The sequence below is a fragment of the Brienomyrus brachyistius genome, chromosome 7 (assembly GCF_023856365.1).
Source record: "Brienomyrus brachyistius isolate T26 chromosome 7, BBRACH_0.4, whole genome shotgun sequence".
NCBI lineage: Eukaryota > Metazoa > Chordata > Actinopteri > Osteoglossiformes > Mormyridae > Brienomyrus > Brienomyrus brachyistius.
The window spans coordinates 15,170,334-15,186,937 of record NC_064539.1 but is presented as its reverse complement, the minus strand read 5'-3'; the positions used below and the strand labels follow the sequence as shown (position 1 = coordinate 15,186,937).

General features: G+C 40.8%; 1 protein-coding gene across 3 annotated transcripts in view; it reads right to left on the bottom strand.

Annotated features, from left to right (window-relative positions):
* Positions 1 to 16,604, bottom strand: part of col5a1 (procollagen, type V, alpha 1) — a 74,973-nt gene that overhangs the window by 11,926 nt on the left and 46,443 nt on the right. For all 3 annotated transcript variants that reach the window (XM_049018870.1, XM_049018871.1, XM_049018872.1), the window contains 37 exons: positions 15,876 to 15,929; positions 15,452 to 15,496; positions 14,588 to 14,641; positions 14,019 to 14,063; positions 12,903 to 12,956; positions 12,628 to 12,672; positions 11,599 to 11,652; positions 10,625 to 10,669; positions 10,471 to 10,524; positions 10,298 to 10,342; positions 9,953 to 10,006; positions 9,474 to 9,581; positions 9,045 to 9,098; positions 8,624 to 8,677; positions 8,092 to 8,136; positions 7,397 to 7,450; positions 7,262 to 7,306; positions 7,100 to 7,153; positions 6,960 to 7,013; positions 6,763 to 6,816; positions 6,221 to 6,328; positions 6,030 to 6,119; positions 5,642 to 5,695; positions 5,452 to 5,559; positions 5,117 to 5,224; positions 4,021 to 4,074; positions 3,873 to 3,926; positions 3,670 to 3,777; positions 3,485 to 3,538; positions 3,275 to 3,382; positions 2,227 to 2,280; positions 1,148 to 1,255; positions 798 to 851; positions 617 to 670; positions 484 to 537; positions 336 to 389; positions 101 to 208 (listed from right to left, as the gene is read on the bottom strand). In XM_049018870.1, coding sequence (XP_048874827.1) covers positions 101 to 208; positions 336 to 389; positions 484 to 537; positions 617 to 670; positions 798 to 851; positions 1,148 to 1,255; positions 2,227 to 2,280; positions 3,275 to 3,382; positions 3,485 to 3,538; positions 3,670 to 3,777; positions 3,873 to 3,926; positions 4,021 to 4,074; positions 5,117 to 5,224; positions 5,452 to 5,559; positions 5,642 to 5,695; positions 6,030 to 6,119; positions 6,221 to 6,328; positions 6,763 to 6,816; positions 6,960 to 7,013; positions 7,100 to 7,153; positions 7,262 to 7,306; positions 7,397 to 7,450; positions 8,092 to 8,136; positions 8,624 to 8,677; positions 9,045 to 9,098; positions 9,474 to 9,581; positions 9,953 to 10,006; positions 10,298 to 10,342; positions 10,471 to 10,524; positions 10,625 to 10,669; positions 11,599 to 11,652; positions 12,628 to 12,672; positions 12,903 to 12,956; positions 14,019 to 14,063; positions 14,588 to 14,641; positions 15,452 to 15,496; positions 15,876 to 15,929 — 2,403 coding nt within the window. The remainder of the gene's footprint in view (positions 1 to 100; positions 209 to 335; positions 390 to 483; positions 538 to 616; positions 671 to 797; positions 852 to 1,147; positions 1,256 to 2,226; positions 2,281 to 3,274; positions 3,383 to 3,484; positions 3,539 to 3,669; positions 3,778 to 3,872; positions 3,927 to 4,020; positions 4,075 to 5,116; positions 5,225 to 5,451; positions 5,560 to 5,641; positions 5,696 to 6,029; positions 6,120 to 6,220; positions 6,329 to 6,762; positions 6,817 to 6,959; positions 7,014 to 7,099; positions 7,154 to 7,261; positions 7,307 to 7,396; positions 7,451 to 8,091; positions 8,137 to 8,623; positions 8,678 to 9,044; positions 9,099 to 9,473; positions 9,582 to 9,952; positions 10,007 to 10,297; positions 10,343 to 10,470; positions 10,525 to 10,624; positions 10,670 to 11,598; positions 11,653 to 12,627; positions 12,673 to 12,902; positions 12,957 to 14,018; positions 14,064 to 14,587; positions 14,642 to 15,451; positions 15,497 to 15,875; positions 15,930 to 16,604) is intronic.

Genomic DNA, 16,604 nt, shown 5'->3' with positions numbered 1-16,604 from the left:
TTTTTTTAAGGTTAGTATGAAAAAATTATAAATATATATGAAAGCATGAAAGCATATTCACCACATTACACAGACAGTTACCAATAAAAAGGATACTTACAACTGGGCCAGGATTACCCCGAAGACCTTCAGATCCCGGTTTTCCAGGAGCTCCTTGTGGACCTACTGGGCCTGTCTTGCCTGGTGGGCCTTCCAAACCAGACTCACCCTGTGCAAAAACATCACATTACTTTGCTACTTAGGCAAAGAATGCTTTGATACTTTTAGGACACATGATGATAGCATGGGAGATGCCAGTGAAGTAAGGTGTTTGCAGATGGGCCTGGTTGCATTACCTTGGCTCCTTTTTCGCCTTGTCTTCCCTCAGGTCCAATGGCCCCAGGAGGACCCTGTGAGGATAGGCCGAGGTGCAGTTTAGTTTGCAAAGCCCTCAATGACACAGGGGAGAAGAAGGAGTAAAAATGATACTACGAAACGACTTACTCTCTTCCCAGGTGGACCAGTAGGTCCCGATTCACCGGTAGGCCCAGGAGAGCCCTAATAAACAAGAAAATAATATTTAGTTTTAAAAAATACATAAACTGGGTCTCAGGCAAGACCGTTGAAGCATCCTTACTGGCTGACCAGCTTCCCCGTCGTCTCCTTTATCTCCAGCGGGGCCGTCTTGTCCCTGGGGTTTAAAAGTCACAGGAAATGTGACAAAGATGTACAGTATAACCACAGTATATAGTTTGTATTTAACAGATGAATATTGTCTGGCAATAATGCCAGTTTTGTCTTATTGAATACAAACTCACAGAAATACCAGGTTCTCCAGGGGGACCAGGATCTCCAGGGAAACCAGTTGGACCCTAAAAAAATAAATGATGCACTTGTATCTCTCCTATTTTTGCTATTAATAATTTGACAATGTAACTAAAATGGTTTTAGTTTGGTTGATAGCATTTTCCTACTTGTTCAACATTTATAATACAATTTATTAATATGTATAATATGTATAATATATATGTAGATGTCATCTTCTCATTAAACCAATACATGTCCATAGATATGTAGATATCATCTTATTATTAAACCAATACACATAATTAGGGCCAAGAAATCATCTGACTACTATGACTTTGTTTATAATTGGCCTTGTACTTACAGGGCTACCTTTGGGACCATCGTCTCCAGGAGGACCTTTAGGACCTAGAGGTCCAGGAGAACCAGCAGGGCCAGCTTCACCCTTTTCTCCTCGCTCACCTCTAGGGCCCTAAGACAGATTCATTCTCAGGCCTCAAAAGTACCGTTTATAAAGTGATAATGATATTAACATATTGTGGAACCACAAAGCCTATGACACCGTGAGCACATCTCAGGATGGGGAGTAACCAATCATAATGGTTTGCCTAGATGATTTTAGCATGTTTCTTACCCCAGAAAGCCTTCTGCAAGATGTGTATGCTGAAAATGGAATTTTTATGCCTGTTTGGTCAGCTTTTGTTGGCCTAATTCATTACTACTCCAGTAAAGGAAACCCCCAAATAAATCAGGCTCCTTCTGAGATCACTGTGAAACATCACTCTCGTTACTAAGCTTCCTCACATAATGTTGCTAAGCTTCCTCAAATAATATTACTAAGCTTCCTCACATAATGTTACTAAGCTTCCTCAAATATCGTTACTAAGCTTCCTCACGTTACCAAGCTTCCTCACATAATGTTACTAAACTTCCTCACATAATGTTACTAAGTTTCCTCAAATATCGTTACTACAGTAAGCTTCCTCGCATATTGTTACTAAGCTTCCTCACATAATTTTATATGTGTTAAACTATGATGGGTGATAGGCAGGCGCAGCGATTAGTGCTGTTGCCTCACACTTCCGAAGCTGACAGTCCAAGTAACACCACTGCTGCGTGTGTAGAGTTTGAATGTTTTCTTCATTTTTGAAGGTGGATAGATATTAAACTGGTAATAGTTTTTAGCTAGTAGCAAATGCTGCTGAGATGCGAATGTAACAAAAAAAAAATGCTTAATTCATTCATGTATGTGACCTTGATGTGCTGCCACCGTGTGCTTTTTTGAAATCATGTCTGGGTTGAATCCCTAACCCTGTATTACACCTTGAAGTCTTGGTTTCTAGGTGTAAAAATTCTTTTGGGCTATATGCTAACAGAAGACAGCGTTGGCCCTGCTTTGTCAGAATCCAAAAATAAAAAGATCATTCTGAGACGTTGTCGTACTGGTGGTCCATTATCCCCTGGTAGTCCAGGCTCTCCTGCTTCACCAGCTTCCCCCTGTGAAAAAGGCAGGGGGAATATGATTGTACGTTTTGTATGCATAAATTAACTCAGCACATTCACTCAGCATATACGACAGCACAGGACATCCAATCACAAAGACTCAATGTTATCCATGTCCCTTCAAAAATAAAAATAAAAAGATATAAGAGGTTTCAGGGTGTTCCTGCACAGAAATAAAATTTCACCTTTATGGACTTGGCCCAGCAACATAAATCTTTTGCTGCTGCATTTATCCCGAGCTCTGCATTTGGCACCCTGCATTTTTCACTGTCACATAAATTGGTTTCTGTCAGGGGTGCCGTAAAAAGATGTTTTAAGCACATTTTTAGTGCACTTAGGTCTAACCGTCTGTGAAGCTAACGACACGCTCATTTGATATCCTTTTCAATTTGTCTTTTTAAATAGTCAGTAAGAAAAATACTATTTGTAATGACAACACAGTTGCCACACACACACACACACACACACACACGTACGTAACGTGGTGGTACAATATATTGACTCTTGGTTTGTGTAAATGTCTTGTTTAAACCAGCTAGTCGTCTAATTCATTGATTGATTCATGACCCAGTGTACAGAGTATCAAATGAGAAAAATGTATTAATCTTACTTTACTGATTTGCTAAACAACTGAACATTTAATGATTAATGATTTACTGATTATACACAGAACAATTATTAGTAAATGGTGGCATTAAAAAATCTTAATATAATGTTATTCTCCAGTAGTTATTCACCTGTGCAGATGGTATGTCTTCTCAGTGGTTTAGAATGGAAAGGGAGAATTAAACCACAGTTTCTCTGCAAATAATAGCCACACTGGTAGGAATATTTTCTCTAACAGTGACTTTGCATGCTAGCTGCATACAGACTTTCAAATCTCAAGCTCACATAAGCTCCCACAGACCCAGCCCTTGCAGCTTAATTGCAGATATTAATGCTGGCTTGGGGTTTGTGTGGAAAGTATGAATTTTAGACGCATACTTACTTTTTCTCCTACAGGTCCCGGGTTGCCGATGCCACCAGGGGGTCCCTGGGATCCGTCTGCTCCTGGGGGTCCTGAAGGGCCTCTTGGGCCCGGTGGTCCTGGTGGACCCTAACAGGGAAAGTGCATAGATCAGATTTTTGTGGTGGATTTTAGACTTAAGGCAAAAGGGTTATATCCAACTATGACTAAAAACACCAAAGTGAATCTTACCAATTGACCAACATCTCCAGTTTCACCCTTTTCACCTGGGGGGCCAGGTAGGCCCTGTTTGAAATCAGATAAAAAATTTTCATTGCAAGCATTTCCTTCCACACACAAATAACGTACATATTTAAAAAATATATAATATTGTGTATTTAACCCAAAACATACTGCTAGTTGAAGAATGTACTGACCTGCAGGCCGACCGGCCCTGGAGGCCCGGGGAATCCTCTGGGTCCCTCATCTCCCTTCTGGCCAAAGAGTCCCTGCTGTCCTCGCGGGCCTGGCTCACCATCAGCTCCCTGAAAAGCAAACAGACAAGCATGAAGGGTGCAGTGAAATGGAGCAATGGCAGGCAGGTACGAACAGATAGTCAGTGATCATCATAAAAACTTACAGGAGGTCCGGGTTGTCCTATGGGGCCTTGAGGTCCAGTGGGACCAGGAGGACCCTAAATGTGAGAACAAGACCGGGCCCATGTCAGCCTGAACAGCACTGAGCGATGAATGAAACACAACATTTCCAATGAAAGGAAACACACTCACATGTTCTCCTTTGTCGCCTTTACCTCCTTTTTGCCCAGGCTCACCAATTTCCCCCTAGTGGAAGTTTAATGTACAGGTTATTCACCCAGTTCCAGGAGTAACAGATTGACTTTTTATGCTTATTATTCTGCTAGAGGAACATAAAATATGAATTTTTAATAATATCATGACTCATTTTCAAAGATGTCTACAGGACAAATGACAATATTTGCGATGAATATAAATTATGTACATGATTTAATACGACGGCTAGCAAGTGATCCTACTGCTAAGTAATATTATGCGAAGAAGGACATAAAAATGAATATTATTAATGACCAAGTCATAATCTTACATTTAAGGTCTAATGTATTTATATGTCATTCGGGAGATAGCATGCTTTTATATTACATTTCCCACAGGGAACCAGGGCCGGTGCCCAGTACAGCATCTCCACCTCCCCGCATCACACTATGTGATGCGCTGGTCTATTCCTGCACTCCTGGGCAGAAAAGGAAGCAGACCAAAAACTGCCGAAAATTAAGCTTTTAAAGGTCTTAAAAACAAATCATTGGTCAGATAATGAGCAAGAACTAAAAGACTGCACTCCCGAGACCAGTGAAGCCACTGGCCCGTCACTGCTCGCTGCTGCAGTGAACTGCTGTGGGAGAAGCTGGAAACAGGGAAATTCACTTACGCAGTCTCCTTGTATGCAGGGATAAAATCATGAAAAAATTTAAATGTTTGATATAAAACTCAAACTAACAAGTTTTCCAAAATATCTTCCGGCTGTTTGCTGTGAGACCACAGAAGCTAGATATTTTTCAGTTGGTGGGTTTGGCCCATTTCTTTGCCCAGGAGTGCAGTTAAGAAACAGAATGATGCAATATTATATCTGGGTCTCCGGAATAATTTTTAATTTTACCTGATATAAATCACATTCATATATAGTATGTATTCAGAATGAAGATAAAATTTATGTTAGATGTATTACTTATACAGGCGATAGGCATGTTTTTTATGTCGTTAAGTTAGGGAAGTGAGAACAGTGATGTAATTTATCATTTAGTCAGGTTACCATGCACAGCCCACTCAGTCACAGCCATTCTTAGGATACCTTGTCCCCGTCTTCTCCCGGAGGCCCAACAGGACCAGCGGGGCCTGGCAGCCCCACAGGACCCTGGATGCCATCTCTCCCAGCTGGACCTTGAGGACCTTTCTCTCCCTGTAAGACAGAACAGGCATCTCAGATACGACTCCCTCCTGCTGTGAGGTAAATTAGATGGACATATTGGATAGAGTATAAAGATGCCGTGGGGAGTGTTAGCCAAGTCTAAAAATAAAATGTGTACATTATAGACATTATAAAAGACATAAAATGTATTTATATTCTAGACATTACACTATTCTAGTGAGATTTTGACTTTGTACTGAAGCAGAACCAATACCCACAGGTCCACCTTTCTCTCCAGCTGGACCTGGGGGGCCTTGTGGTCCTGGACGTCCTGGGAGGCCAGTGGGTCCAGCAGGGCCAGCAGGACCTCGTTCGCCTGGGGAACCCTGCACAAAAAAAGCACTGTCAAGCTGGACATGCATAGAGCGTGTGTGACACAGGAAACCGGAAGCATCCGTGTGTACATACAGCAGGTCCAGGTGGGCCGGAGGGGCCTTCGGTGCCCTTCAATCCAGGAGCTCCCTGCAATGGGAGGGGAAAGGAGCAATTAAAACCACTTTGGTCCATACACAGCCTCACAAAGGAGCCTCACAGGTTACAAATATGTCCTGTAGAGCATTACACCGAGGAACCTAGAAAATGGCGAAATCTGGAAGGTCACCTTTCTTTCCAAAAGAAATTTTTTAAATTCCCTTTAAAAAAGACAAATGAGGACCTATTTTCATTCACATCTAATCACTAATCAATATACTTTTTTATTGTATTTTTAAATAAATTAAATTTTAAATTTAATTAAATGTAGCATTTAAAATAAACTTTCAAATAACTTTACAAATAAAAATAAAAATGTACTTACGACAGGACCAGGATGGCCTCGCTCTCCTGGAAATCCTCGCAGGCCTGGTGGACCATCTTTACCAGCAGGGCCCGCCGGGCCGGGATCACCCTACAGAGCCGAAGAAACCGGCATAAGAGAGGCGCCCCAATACAGCACCTTACAACATGGCAGACTTGCCAGAGGACTCGACCAAAACGATACCAGCTCACCTTGGCCCCCTCTTTCCCAGCGGCTCCGGGTAGGCCCTGTTCCCCAGGTGGGCCCGGAGGTCCCGGATGGCCACGTTCTCCCATTGGCCCAGTCTCTCCTGTAGGACCCTGCATTTGGAATTTGAAAATGCAAAACACTGAACCTTTTAAATGGAATTTAGTCCAAAAAGGTTAATCATTTTGCTGATGCAAACAACTCAATATGTGCCATTTGTCTCTCACGTATGTTTACCATGTCTGATTTTATTAGTGATAAAAGAATAGATGTATTGTACATGCAATATACCAGTAACAATGCAGAAATGAATTCGAGGTACTGTAGACCGTCCACTTCATGCATGCAATAAATTAACATACTAGCTACCCAGCAAACTAAAGAACTAATATTATTGAATTTTATTCACAAATAAAGTCATACATCTAATGTATTTTATCCCTTTTTTTCATGGGGGGCAGTATTTGTTTGTTTGTTTTAACTGCATACATTTTCAATCTCATTATTAAGATCCATGGCAATTTAGGACCATATGTATGTAACTGACCTGAGGTCCCACCACACCAGGAGGACCAGGGGGTCCCGTCTTGCCTTGGAAGCCCTGTGGAAAGAAAAGAAGCATCCAAAGGAATAGTAAGGATATCTGTACTGAGGCACAGGCGGGGATCTAACAAAATCACAGAGAAGTAAGGCCATCTAGGCTCAGGCATAAGCAGCCAACGTCTGGTAGAATGTGGCCCTGACCGTTTCACCCCTCTGCCCAGGATGCCCTGGCAATCCATCTTTCCCAGATGGACCCTTGAAGGGGAACAAAAAGGGAAAAGACGCTTGAAAATGTCGACAAAGAATGCAGTAGGGAATTCGCTATATACTTCTGAACTTACAGGTGGGCCCTTAGGTCCAGGGAATCCAGTTGGACCCTGAGGTCCTGGAAGGCCCTGAAAAAGAAAACATTGATATTGGGGATGATTGTTTGATAGCGCTGCTGGCTATTTTGACCTGATATAGTGTGCTTTACTGCTATTATCTTAAGTAAGAGCTCATACCCTTTCTCCAGGTGGTCCTGGGGGTCCATCGCTGCCTGAAGCACCCTGTGGGTCGGGAATTGGGAAGGTCTTATTGCAGTCAGTCTTTAATCAGTATGTCTTACGGAACTGCTGTCATAGCTCAGAATACGATACCTTTGGCCCTGCCTTTCCTGTCGGACCCCTTGCACCTCTTTCTCCTCGAGGGCCCTTGGAAGCAGGAAAAAGGGTAAGAGATGGAATATACATCAAAATCATTACCTGCTTGTTACTGTTACTGCTGAAATAATTATAACCTGATGTTAGTCAAGTGTCCTCATTTTAACAATGTTCAATAACAATAATAACAATATTGTCCCCCTTTACACATACGCTGAGTGGCCTCTTTATTAGAGCCTCCTCAATGGCAGGTGAGTTATACATACTAAACAGCCCTTCTGCTCACCACAGCTGCACTGAGCTGTTATAGTCTTTCTCTTAGCTTTAGTGATTCTGGCTAATTCCCCCCTTATTAACACAATGCCATGTCCTGCATGACTTTCGCTGACTGGATATCACCATTCCTTATAAACTCTGGACTCTGTGCTGTGTTAAAATCCCAGGAAGGTGGCTGTTTCTGAGTTGATGAAATGACGACACCACGCACCGACGATCATAGCACACTGAAAATTGCTTTGATCCTCATCTTAGCCATTCTAATGCAGTAACCAAACCTTCCTATATCTGGATGCATTTAGCTGCAGCCACATAATTTGTTGCTTAGTGGAGACGGATGTTTGCCTTGCCAAGCAGGTACCCAATAAACAGGCCAATGAGTGCAAACATGTCTATATTGCCATAGGAATACTCACTGTTGGTCCTCTCTGTCCACGGGGGCCTGGTTTTCCTGCTGTTCCCTGCCATATTATAACACAAGACATTTAGATGATTTTTCTCTTATGTTATGTTATATGTTATGTTATGTCATGTCATGTTATGTCATGTTATGTTATATGCAGAAGGATATCGAAATGAACAGCTTCAGAAATTTACTTAAACTCTCTACACTAGTTACAAAATACTGGGCATAGTACAAATAATAATGTTTCTATTGATACCTATTCTATTGATAAAGAGAACCATACTCAACAACTGAAGTTATTTTGTAGCTATTCAAGGTCACAGCTAACTATAACTGTCATGGTAATACATACATAAATAAGTATATAAGAAACTACAATATAGCAATAAATCAACAAGTATGCTAAGCTGAAAACTGTATGGTAAACCTTATAACTTATGGAACTACACTGAACACAACATAAGAATAATTCTCAAGTCTTGTATTTTGTATTTCAGTTATTTAACTTTTGAAAGCTTACAAGCTTATCTTATTCAACATACCCTTGTTCCTTTCTCGCCATTTGCCCCTGGAAATCCTTGGAACCCTTGAGAACCCTAAAATAGTCATAAACAAGGAAGAGATTTAATTACACACCCTGCAAAGACAAAGTAGCATAAAGTACTTGGGGAACAGTAAAGTGTAGTAGGAGCTCAACAGACACCACACAGCATGCAGAAACAGGCTTTGATCAAGGGTCCAAGCCTACACACTGTTAGCTTCAAAGTTTGAGCTGTCAAAAGAGGACCAGCAGAAACGCCCAAACTGCCATGTTTAATCAGCGACTTTCAATAGCATACTCACTGCCTACACTGCTGCATTTCAGTGTAAGTATCTGATAACATTCTGGCTCTGGCCTTTCACAGACAGAAAGCCACCTTTGACGCTTTAATGACATATTCAGCACTAAGAGAGACTGCTCACCTTCGGACCTTGTCGTCCTGGGTAACCAGGCAACCCGGGGACACCCAGCTTTCCCTTTGAATATTAACATTAGCAAAAGACCTTAAAAATATATTTCAATAAAGTAATTGAAAAAAATATTTGCAATGGATAAACTACACATGCTATTTATTACATTTTATTTCAGTAAATTTCCTGTTAGCTTATGTGCACTGTTAACAATAATTTCTGAACTATTTTTCAGTGCTCATCAATGTCATAGTAAGGGGATCATTGTCTTGAATGAAACAATATGGCGACAATGTGGATATTATACATTGAAACAACAGTTTTAAATTTCTTCTTTATACCTTAGCTAAATACGAAGCATAAAGGGGAGACGAAATATAAATATAAACTGAAAATCTGCAAAAAGGAATGAGATAAATGTGCCGAACATGCCGACCTAACCTTTTCTCCAGTTGGACCATTTGGACCCGCGTCCCCAGGAAGACCGCCCCGACCTTTGGGGCCCTCCGGACCATCCTCACCTCTGGGCCCAGCAGGACCCAGCTCTCCCTGTGAATGTTACATTACAGTCGAGATATGTGTCCGTTTCCTGGACTATCAAGACCCTAACTCCAAGCAGGGTCTTTATTTCATGAGAGACATTGCTGTTGAATGAATAAGCAATCAAGAAATAGTAAATATTTTCAATGTATCCTATGACGTAACTGTCAGTTGTCTTCCTACATGGGTCAAGAATCTGCAAATGTAATCAATGTAATGAGACTCCATTCTGAAGTATAACATTGTTTAGTAACTGCAGTTAAGCAGATGGGATCCAATACCTTCAGACTTTAATAATTCTCACAGCAATTATTTACATATGACTCAAGTTGTGCATATGCTGATATTTATATTACACAGAAAAAGACGAAAGCTCTTACTCTGTCACCCTTGATCCCCATGTCCCCCTTAGGTCCGGGGAATCCATCTTCACCCTGGGAGAGAAGAAACAATAAGAAAAACTGTAAGAAAAATACCCAAACATCTCAGATCAATTCCATGGTTTAAGTGGCATGTCAGGAATATAAATGTATTTAAATATTCACATCGGCTGAGATAATAAAATAGGCAAATTAGACATAAGATCTATCACTCTGCTCCTCACACGTGGGACATTTGATTTTCTATCTTGTAGTGTGTATAAAGTAATCTAGAACCTTGTAGACATAAGCACCCTGTCAGAAATACCAATGTTTGATGAGAAATGATGCTGATTCATTCATTACCTTTTCACCTCTGGTTCCTTTTAAGCCTCGGACTCCCTCAGCTCCCTATAAGAAGATCACACTCAGGTTATTGTATTATAAAAGTAGCAGTTTTTTGTCCCAATGATACTTTCTGAAGCATTCAGGGAATTCATCAGGTATGTTTCACCTCTGGCACAGCAGAATAAACTAACCTTTACTCCTCTTGATCCAGGATACCCAATTGGACCTTGAGGACCAGCAGGACCCTTGGGTTAAAAATAAAGGAACATAAATGAAGACTCATTTTTCATGTTGCCATTCTTATTATCGAAAATTCTAATAAAAGGTTTATAGTAACTAAATTACCATGTGTCCTTTTTCACCATTAGGTCCTTCTTTTCCAGGGTGACCCTATAAATTATTAAACAAGGAGCTCTTGTTATGCAATTACGTTCATTACATATAAATATCTTACAAAGGATGACAGTTAGAGCTGGATAGCTTTAGAAAACAATGCCACAATCTCTCAGGATTAAAGGTTCAAACTGAGAAATCCTTTCTCTAATACTCTAAATACAGTCAGCCACAAAAGCATTAAATAGTCATTAAGAAGACTAACAAAAGATTTTTAGCAGAATGTGGTTCTGGGATCTTTATTAATTATGATACAATAACCCTACTCCTCCGAAAGTCACTAAACCCTGGTTAATATGCACAGTGAGACCCCTTGATGTCTCAGGGGTGAAGGAAATGAATTATACTCCTCTGAGACATGTGGTTGAGCATAGCTCGCTCATTACTCGCCATTGCTATGTGGCAGTGTGGTAGTAAACACTATCAATAACGACTTCCTTGCGGGGGCTGGGGGGGGATTATCAGTGATTCGCCGACTTGTCTGTCAGCCCCTAAGAAGAGAGCCAGGTGTGGAAAAGACATGAAAGAGAAAGAGGTCCTCAAAAGGAATTGGTTTCCTCCTGGGCTGCTGCTTATTTGTTAGCACCATCTGTTTCAATGCTCTCTCCTGAGCTGTGCTGCTCACTTGAGCATGATCAATGGTAGGAGTCAAAGTCGTTTAATTAGGAGAGGTCGACATCCCGGGCATAAGTGGAAGGAGCAGGACATGGACTGGGACGCGAGTCACCGTCACTGCCAGCTCCATAGCTGCAGCATAATGTCCCACAGGAAGCAAAGCCTTCCTGCAAATCGAAGCGCAGCAGGTTCGTGTTCTGTGTCTCTGCACTGGTACTCCTCCGATCCCACGCCGTTTGCCTGTGCAGGGGAGCGTGGCACGCCTGCCAATCGCCAGGAACATCGGGTGCATGCTGAAGGCAGAAACTCACCGGTGGCCCGTCCGCGCCGGGCATCCCTGGAAGGCCTGGCTTCCCTGTTGGACCCTGTGGAGAGCAGAAAACCACTATCAGTAACATATACAGCTCTGGAAAAAATTGAGACCTCTCCATATTTTTTAAGAATCTGCATTGTTAAATTCTGAATTAATCCTGGTTCTGCTGGCAGAAAGATACACTGAGCTGCAGATTGCTTCCCAGCTCAAAATTTGTAAGACACGAGAACAAAGTCAAGCAGGAAACACTGAGAATGACCAAAAACTAGCCAGGTAGAGGGCAGAAGCAACAGTGAAGAAACAGTGCAGTTTGCAAAAAAAAATTATATTTTACACAGAAGCACACCCATAAATTAAGAAATATGTGAAACTAAAAATGTTGCTGTGGTCTCTTAATTAATTGCAGAGCTGTATACAACTCAATCAAAGACAGCAAATGGTTACACTAAGACAGGTTTCCAAGGGGGAAGCAACTTGCAGGAGACTGCAAATGCATTATATAATCTTACAGCAAAAAAATATAATAAAATAGTGATATTTACAAGAGCCCAGGATAATACGTCTATAAAGAACAACAGCACAATGCACAGACTATTCCAAGACATAGGTATAAAGTCTTACTATAAAAACACAATTTCTAGAATTTTGACTGGAAGGTTGTTTACTGTGTACCCAGGTCATTTGGTAAAAAATATGATTAACTTGGTATTCACCTGGTACAATTAAGCTTTTATATACAGCTTTTTATGCCAGGCATGCACTGCCATTGTCAGGTACCCCATGACTATTCCAGGGGCAAAACAAACACGAAAAGTATCTCATAAAAATCTGTGATGCCAAAGATGAGCAGTAAGTACCCACATATCATCCTAGGGTGAGAGAATAGCATAGCGTTTGTGATTAACTTGAAATTCAACAGTCTGCATTAACCTGTAATTATAGTTAAATTGGTATGTTATTAACAAAAATGTTCATGTTATTATGAGTCATATATTTTTATCATTTTATCTAGCAGGACTTGGCCTACCTTCTCTCCGTGAGGACCGATGGCTCCCTGAGGACCTGGAAGACCCTGTAAAAGGAAACCATGGCCAACCGTAAAATATAATGCGCCAGAAAGCACTTATCCAGAAGCACTTATCTGCTCTACTGCTTTTTCTGCTTGCCAAGGGATGTAAGACTGGCTGCCCAGTGCACTCTGGGTAAAATACACACTGAGATAAGCGGTCATTCTGATCAAATAAGTCGCCTGCTGGGGCAAGGAGACAGCTCTGGATTAAACTTGTAAAAACATAACCGTACCTGAGCTCCTGGGTTTCCTTGCTGTCCCGGGGGTCCAGGTTCTCCTTGTGGACCCTTGAAACAAGATAATCCCATTACACTCACCTTTGTCAGACATAAACATGGCCCTTTCTCATGCTCATCTCTCAACAATTCGCACTGAGTCTACAAAATTACATTAGCCGTTGACAGGCCTCAAAGGCCTTGCACTGTGGCCTCGGATATAAGCAGAACTTATTTTTGGTTTGCCTGACATGGGTCTTAAGAACAGTGGGACTAGTAATTATTCCGATGAGCAAATGTAATTGCTATTTGTGCGTTATTACTAATAATGATATTATTATTACAAAATGGACACATATGTATCAATGGAGAATTATTCAGTTTAAACTCCTTGGCACAGGCAACTGCATTCACCGTGACCTCTGCCTCTGGAGGACCTGCCACACTGCGTCAGACCCCACCCAGCCTGGACATCACCTATGCAGTGTTCTGCCATCAGGTAAAAGAGGGAGTAACATACATGGCGGCTCAGCCAGACTCAGGAAGCCCGAAGGGTCAGCAAGGCAGAACTCCAGCTGCCATCGGCAGACTCTCCCACTACTGATGCCATGTATATTGCAATGTCAAATCGTTTAGTACTCATTTAATACTGAGTTGATTAAGCTCATATGCATGTATGTTTCTGTGTATGTTATTTATGTCATTACAGAGGCAGATATTACATTTCTTCGTACTTTTAAAATCCTTTTGTGCAATGAGAAATAAAAATCCTTGTGAGTACAGAAAATGCATGAAAGGATGATCTTATAACTCGAAGCCGATTATCAGCATAGGCATGGACCTGATATAGATATCCTTCCATCCATCCATCCATCCATCCATCCTTCCTTCCATCCATTCATCCATTCATCCATCTATCCATCCATCCTCAACTAAGCCTTGATGCATGGCACAGAAAGTAAAATGTAAGTCCTTTTCGTATTGTATACTATGACTACACTTTCAATCACAGCTCTGCTTGCTATTTGTGTGTGTACATGCTGTGCACGCTAAGGATGCCGCCAGTCTATGCTCTGTGCATGACTGTTTACACATGCTGTGCTAAACGAAACTTTCTGTTAAAGCCACACTTACCATCCCTCCTTTGGGTCCAGGATGACCATCCATTCCAGATACACCCTGAAATAGACAGCAAATAAAATGCAGACTATGGTATTGTATTTCATATATCCCAAGGTTTCAGGTACCTCTGTGGAATGGAATTGATTCCTTGTAATAACTGACACTCCAAGTAGGAAGTTCTCACTTCATCAACTATGATGTTAAAGAAAATATAGAAATATAACACTATATATATATATATATATACACATACACGTGTGTGTGTGTGTGTGTGTGTTATTTTATAGGGTGAATATTAGTTAAGTGGGACAAAGGTTAAAGTAGGAAACTTATGTTTGATTCACTGTATCTTTACACCACTGTGCTCTATTAACTTAAGCTCAGTTCTTGAGCTTTCGACAATCCTTTTATGTTACAATGTGTATTTAAAAATAGTAGATTTTAAAGTGAGAAAGTAAAATTTCAAAAATCGTCCCAGTTTAGCCATTTCCCCCCAACAGTATATATTTATGTGATAAAGGAATCCACTGTTATTGTCTATTTATTGGAATAACTGCATTTAGAATTAAAGAAATACTTACTGGAGATCCAGAAGGTCCTTGAGGTCCTTTTGGTCCCAGTAACCCACGAGGCCCCTGAAATGTACATTTAGAAATGTGAGCTGAACATCTGGGTAGCTGTAATTTCCTATTCTAAGCAGAGCACCAATACCCTCCTCCCTGCCTTCTCCACATCCAACCCACAGCACCATCCTGCTGCAAGGATGAAGTAACAGCCATAAAAACTGTTCATGTTAATTTCATAAAAAACCAGGACAGAGGTCTGCCTATTATATTATAAATAAAACATAGTCTGCCCTCAGATGGATATTTGCTGGTACTGCAAATGTAAATTTATGCCTTTTTACAATGTGACCACAGGGGCAGCCTCTCCTTAGGAAGCTTCCTCTGTCATTTCTCTTTCTAGACAATTCCAATCAAGAATAAACAATCAGAAAACATGTCAAAGGCATTCATGAATATAATCTTATAAGAATGTTTCTGGTGCCTCTGATAGAAATCAAAGAATGGATTTAACACTGATAAGTGCAGTACTGGGCCTGAAATGTATGAACCTTCCAGTGTGTTTTTGTGAAATTTATATCACCATCACAAAGACAATGATCCATAAGATATGGGTATAAACGAGGGCATTCAAGAATATTCTCTTATGCAGATTTAACAACTTTCTCTGGGCCAGAAAGATTCTAAGCTACAGAAATGTGAAAATTTAAATGCTTAGAATTTAAATAGCAACATATTTAAGCACAAAAAGCATATTATGCTGTGTAATTACTTTAAGATCAAAGGCTGCAGTTGTTAAGTAGATGCAACGGCAGAAATAACCAGTTAAAGTTGAGTGAAAGATAAAAAAAATCGGAGAAGAAGCTTTTTTGAGTAACTCACAGGTTCACCTGGAAGCCCTCTTGGTCCGATCTCACCATCATCGCCCTGCAAAAGGTGGCAATCGCTAATTATTATAAAGTAATGCTTACTGCACGTATGGAATACATTATAATAATAAACTGTATATGATATGTTATATCGTAATGGTTTTATAACAATATTTGGCATCATTATCGCAGTTAAATGAAACACTTAAAGATACTGATCATGGTGTTGAGTGTAGGGAAAGGCAGGGGGCAGGTAGTACGATCATGACAGGCAATGAGGATTATGGAATAACAGGAAAAGAAAAGAAGGCAATTAGGAGAAGAGCTGTTAAGAAGAACAGAGAGTTTAAAAAGCAAAAGGCATTGCCAGGGGAAGTTAAGATGAGAAAATAGAGGAAGACGATGATGCATGAAGAAAGTTAAGAGGGGACTCTAACCCTTTCACCATCCTCTCCTGAAGGTCCGGGGGGGCCATGTGGACCTGATTCACCCTACAGTGCAAATGCAGACACAGCAACAGCCATTACGCATCTATCAGACTGCACACACTACAACAAACATCACTTCATTCAGGATTGAGGAATAGTGTTTATGTGGACAAGACAAATCTCAATAACAATCTGTGTTTCCTCTCTCATTATAAAATCAAGGCGGTGAATGATGTTCATTACTGCAGCTGTGAGGGGACCCCCTTCTCATCAATCAGGAGGGCAGAAACAACAGACCACTGTTTAGCTTTGAAAGACTGACAGTTATTTCAAGTTCTGTAGGGTTTTCGCTATCAAAGTTATCAAAGTCTTTATAGAAGACAGTCCCCATATCTTAGGCAGCACGTCAGCCTCGTTCAGTCTTGAATGCTCTGTAGTTTCGTTCCTACTGGACTACAAACCACAAAGGTGAGCATAGGCTTTATCTTGAAAATGAATAATTGTTGGAGAATGACAAAAAATGGAAACACATAATGAATAAGAAAAGGATAGCTAGCTTCGCTAACAGAATTTCTCATACCGATTGCCACACACTCTTTTGTTGATTATTTTAGTGTAGCCGTCAGCTAACAGAGGGAAAATATTCATGATATTGACTCAATAAAAGATTGCCCATTTTTCCTGCCTCTCAGTAACCTCGGCCTGCACACAGCTTCTCAGATTAAAGGCCTGGTGTTA